This window comes from Populus euphratica, unplaced genomic scaffold (assembly GCF_000495115.2).
Source record: "Populus euphratica unplaced genomic scaffold, PopEup_1.0 scaffold2540.1, whole genome shotgun sequence".
NCBI lineage: Eukaryota > Viridiplantae > Streptophyta > Magnoliopsida > Malpighiales > Salicaceae > Populus > Populus euphratica.
Window position 1 is genome coordinate 5,372 of NW_011502371.1, and position 5,477 is coordinate 10,848.

General features: G+C 33.4%; 1 protein-coding gene across 2 annotated transcripts; it reads right to left on the bottom strand.

Annotated features, from left to right (window-relative positions):
* Positions 1-617: 617 nt before the first annotated feature.
* Positions 618-4,340, bottom strand: LOC105119122 (Pentatricopeptide repeat (PPR) superfamily protein). 2 transcript variants are annotated; one of them, XM_011017225.1, is made up of 2 exons: positions 1,205-4,340; positions 618-1,016 (listed from the first exon to the last, which is right to left on the bottom strand). In XM_011017225.1, the coding sequence occupies exon 1, from the start codon at positions 4,238-4,240 to the stop codon at positions 1,280-1,282; it is 2,961 nt and encodes a 986-aa protein (XP_011015527.1). In that variant the 5' UTR covers positions 4,241-4,340; the 3' UTR covers positions 618-1,016; positions 1,205-1,279. The 2 variants fall into 2 exon arrangements, with proteins under 2 accessions (XP_011015527.1, XP_011015526.1); XM_011017224.1 differs by having other exon boundaries at positions 618-1,107.
* Positions 4,341-5,477: the final 1,137 nt, after the last annotated feature.

Below are 5,477 nucleotides of genomic sequence, written 5' to 3' on the forward strand. Positions count from 1 at the left end.
TTAGATTACACGAGTACATAAATAGAGACAACATAGAGTAACTCAACCTATCACTTTTTGGTTGGAAGACTTTGCTCATTTAAGCCTATTTTATTATTTTATTTTATTTATTTATATTAAATAGTTTTAATTGATGAATTAAACTCAATAATTAGATAATTTATGGTTTTAATTGATGAATTAAACTCAATAACTAGATAATTTATGGTTATGTTATTTATATGTTTCTCTTTCAGTTTGTGAGATTGTTTTAATGATTAAATAAAAATTGACAAATTTTTCCCTTCCTAAGTTTTCTCTTTTCTTCCTAGCATTTTTCCCTTTCTTTACTTTTAATACTTAGCTTCTCTCCTACTTTAATTCTTTTAATTTATTGTTCCTCATCAGAAACCTGAACACATAACTATTGAATATCAACAAAGACTTGCCATCAAATAATGAATGCAAGACCCCTATTGGATAAACATTTGGTTCTATTTTCTTAATTACCTCAGCCACAATACCGACAGCAAATTTAATGATCATGCTGCACTTGAGGTTTCGATGCACACATCAATATTAGAGGTTAGCAATCGTAACAACTATGTACAGAGATATCTTTATGGAAACAAAAGCAATCAGAGAAAAGAAATGCGAAATTTCTATGATAAAAACAGTCATCCTGCATAAATATTCACAGCAGGTAAAAATGAGGGAAATAGTTCCAGGATTTAATTTTTCTTTTTACCAAATCCATATAACCATGGACGGCAATTCATGTTTTTAGAAATGCTAACTCATACCAGCAGCCAAATTATATAAAACCAACTATAACAGCTTCTTGTGTAGCATGCGATAGATTTTCACATAAGGAGTCAATCCCTCCTTGAATCCTTATCCTTCTTGCCAAAAGAAGAATATACCCAATCCCTCTTCTTCAATCCTTTCCCTGCTATCCATCCTTCCCTCAATCCCTCCTCACAAACAGAGTGTTAGTGAATGCTAACTCAGAGACACCACGCAGGGAGCGGGAGCATCTTGGGCACAAGAAAAACAAGTAGTCAAATTCTTTTTCTTTCATCTTTGCTAATCTTCTTTTTTAATGAGTCACTTGAATTCTTGAAAGTACTGAGATTATGATAGAATAACACCTTATGTCCTATATCAGAAGCCACTGGTATAATGAAAATTTAGCAATAATAAAAAATTAAAAGAGAACATTTACCTTTAGTTTTGTTGTGGATTTCTGAGAAATAATTTACTCAGCCAAGCAGCTACGAAAAATTTTCTTCACAGCTCTTCACCAATAGTCACGACAAGAACAAAGTCCATCTCTAAAATGATGAAAGCGCTTGTTGTCTCTCACAACTATCTCCCTTTCAACTGCCTTCGATATTAACTTAGCTGCATTATGACAATCTGCACAAATGCGTAGATTCTTGTAAATCCTCAGGGTTGTACCTTTAGTTGTCTTTAACAATCCAAAAGAAATTGCTAGTTTTTCACTATGCCCCCGCAATATGTCAATCTTCTCCTCCTCACCTACTTCATGCAGCACAGAACTTGTGTTAGGCTTATATCCAATTTCACTGATCCTTTCCTCCAATCTTCTCCATATCACCCGGATTTCTGCTGATTTTGGTTGCAAACTGTCACCAACAACAAAGCTAAAAACTCTCCCTCCAACCTCAATCCAACTGCAGCCAGCATCCTTTTGAAGACCAATATATTTCATCATTTGCCTAACCCTTCGCACATCATCCCATTTCCCTAATCCAGCATACAAGTTCGAAAGCAACACGTAGTTCTCTGCTTTGTCTGGTTCTAATTCTAGTAGCTTCTTGGCAACTTTCTCTCCAATTTCCAGAGCACCAAAAGTTCTACAGGAACTGAGGAGCGAGCTCCAGATTCTATTGTCTGCTTCCTCAGGCATCTCATTGACAAGCCTTAGAGCATCATCCAATCTTCCAGCACGGCCCAGCATGTCAATAAGACATGCATGATGCTCCAATTTTGGTTCAATCATATTGAAATTTTGCATCTCTTTGAAATATTTCAGTCCCTCTTCAACAAGCCCTGCATGACCACATGCCATCAAAATACCAATATATGTAAATCTATCAGGCATTCGGCCAACTTTCTTCATTCTTTCGTACAGTTCTATGGCCTCTTTTCCATCTCCATGAATTCCATATGCCACAATTATTGCATTCCATGATGCTACGTTTTTATCTTTCAACCCATCAAAAACCTTGCGAGATTCTTTTAAACAACCACTTTTTGCGTACATGTCAATGATTGAACAGCCTACAAAAGCATCTTCTGTTTGCAGGGCTTTTAATACATAACCATGAGCTTCTTTTCCCAGCCGTAGAGCTGACAGTTGAGAACATGCCCCAAACACACTCACTATGGCAATCTCGTGAGATTGTATTCCCTCAGAAAGTGATTTTCGAAATAGAGCGAGGGATTCATATGGTAGTCCATTTTGTGAGTAACCTGAAATCATTGCATTCCAAGATACTAAATTTTTATCTTTCATCTTGTCAAATAATACACGTGCAGAAGATGCTTTCCCACAGTGAATGTAGTGGGACAGAACTGAGGTACCAACAAAAAAATCAGTTTCTAGTCCTTTCCGTTGTACATATCCGTGAATCTCTTTACCATATTGCAGGGATTTCAGAAGGGAACAAGCTAAAAGCAGGCTACTAATGGTAAACCAATCAGGTTGTTGGCCAGAATATGTCATCTGAAATAACAAATGCAAAGCTTTTCTAGGATCCCCATTCTGTGCATGACCACCAATAAGTGCATTCCAAGAGCTCACAGTCTTATCCCCAATACCATGAAAGACTTTCTCAGCAGAATTCAGTGCCCCACACTTAGCATAGGCTAAAATAAAAGCATTGGACAATTCTTCATGTTGAAAACAATGTCTAAATGAATAGCCATGAAGTTCTTTCAAGCTCCTCAATTGCAACTTGTCCAGACAAGCTGGCAAAACATTCAAAATGGTGACCTCGTTAGCTTTCATTTCCTCTCCTTGGATCTGCATTTCCTGCAAGAGATTAAATGCCTCATTGAAATCTCCTTCCAAAGAAAAAGCACTGATCATGGTGTTCCAAGAAACCACATTTTTGTTATTATTCTTCACAAATGACATTTGCGCTTCCTTTAAGTACCCACATTTTGAATACATGTATACCATAGCATTGTTCACCGTCACCTCTTCACTCAGACCTAGTTTCACTGCCAACCCATGAATCCCCATTCCTATATCAATTTCTCCTTCTCCTGCGCAAACAGGTAATATAGTCACTACCGTCACTACATCAGGCAATAACCCTTCCTCTCCTACCATCTCCATCAGCAAATCAAAACTATCTCTAGAAAACCCATTTTCAGAAAATGCACAAATCATGGAATTCCACGAAACCAAATTCGTCTCGGGCATAAAATCAAACACTTTCATCGCCTCATCCACAACCCCACATTTCCCATACATTCCCACCAAGGCATTGCCCACAAACACATCAAAAACCAAACCCATCTTAATCACCATCCCATGAATAACCTGTCCTAACCTAACATCCAAAATCCCACCACAAGCCTTGATCACAGAAGGGAAAGTAAAATTATCAGGCTGAAAATCTGTATCAGAAACCAAATCCATAAACACTTTAACTACATCGCCATAAAGTCCGTTCCTTGTGTATCCACTAACAAGTGCATTCCACTGAATCAAATTCTTAGTCTCCATAGTATCAAACACAAAACGAGAATCCAAAGGAGACCCACACATTGCATACATCTTAATAAGACGGGTATTGAGAACATAATCATTTCTATAACGGGTCGAGTCTGAGACCAACTTGTGTAGTCGTCTACCAGTCTCGATATCTTTTTGGTTGCCACATGCTTGAAGCAATAAACCAATTGCTTCTTTTGCTTGTAATGAAATAAAAGCAGCATTTTGAGAGTGTGATTGAATAAGAGTTAAAGCTGTAGTGAGGTTATTAGTTTCACAGAGCGCGGCTATTTCTTGGAGAAATGAGGGGCGGTTGGTTTGATCAGGTAGAGAGTCGGTTTGGTTAGAGAGAGAAAGAGATGAATTTGAGTAGAGGGAGTTAAAGTTTTTGTGTGGTTTAAGGTTGGTTCTGTACAAGGCAGACTGGTGGTGGTGGTGGTGGTGGTGGTTGCGGGATGGCAGTGACGGTGCTATTATAACTGTATTAGTGAGTTGTTGCAACCAATTCATGGTAGTCCCGAAGTAGTTTACCGGAGGAACAACTGATGTTTGTTTTTATCTTTCTTTTGTTTTCGTTACTTTTCTTCCCGTCTTGAGGTTTTAAGTATCATTGGAGGTTAGATTCAAGTTATGTTTTACATCTCTTTGAAATTTTGTTTTAAGTTAATTCTTCACTTTTTATTTAAAAAAAATCATAACTATATTTAATTAAAAATAACTCTTAACTTAAATAAGAAATTTTTTATTAAATTGAATTAAAATCTTACAAGTTAAATTTTCGTAACTTTTAACCTATAAATCTTAACTTATATTATCTTCTCTTAACTAATTTTTTAATAATTTATTTATAAAAAAATAATTGTTGAATGATAATTCAAAATCAAAAATTATTTTTCATAATTTATATCATAGTTAACGAATGATTCCATATTTATTTTGAATTAGTATTTTTTTTATTAATTTAAATAAAAAATAGCAAATTATAAGTATATTTGATCAGAAAATATAGATTAGAAATTTTTTTAAAAAATAATATACACTAAAATTCTTAAATAAAATTTAATAAATTTAAAAGTACAATTTTAATACAAGTTATCATTTAAATTATTGAATATAAAATTTTAATATTATTTGCTTTTTATGAAATGAACATCATACATTGATATATTATATAAGTTGTTATAATGTGGATTGAACAAAAACAATTAAAGTATAAAAAATGTTATGGTTATAGAGAAATTTTTTTTGGCATATCATTAAACTCACTTCAATAAATTAATTTTAAAATTTCTTGATTTAATTTTATGTTTAGTTTGGACTTCAAATTTAATCATGTGAGAATTTTTTTAATATGACCTAAACAACTTGGTAAGTCCAAAAATAATCTAAATAACTAGAAAATTTTGATTTGAATTTTTTAAAAATAAAGGTGATATTTTTTTAAAAAAATATTAAAAATAAAATATATTTAATTAATATAGGCTCCGTAGTTTAATCCATTAAATTCATAGCCTTGGTTATTGACTCAATTAGGTTTAAGAAGTTCATTTTTTAGCTATTGTTTATATGATAGAAAATAGATACTCATAAAATTAAGTATCAACTCAATATTAGAACATTAATAGATACTCATAAAATTAAATATCAACTCAATATTAGAACATTTGTTTGAGACTGCAATAACCTTATAAAAAACAAAGTAAAAAAAATTATGAAACTTAATTCTCAATTAATTCCAATTAACCCA

Coding starts and splice junctions, on each gene's coding strand:
- LOC105119122 (XM_011017225.1), bottom strand. CDS start 4,240: ATGAATTGGTTGCAACAACTCACTAATACAGTTATAATAGCACCGTCA.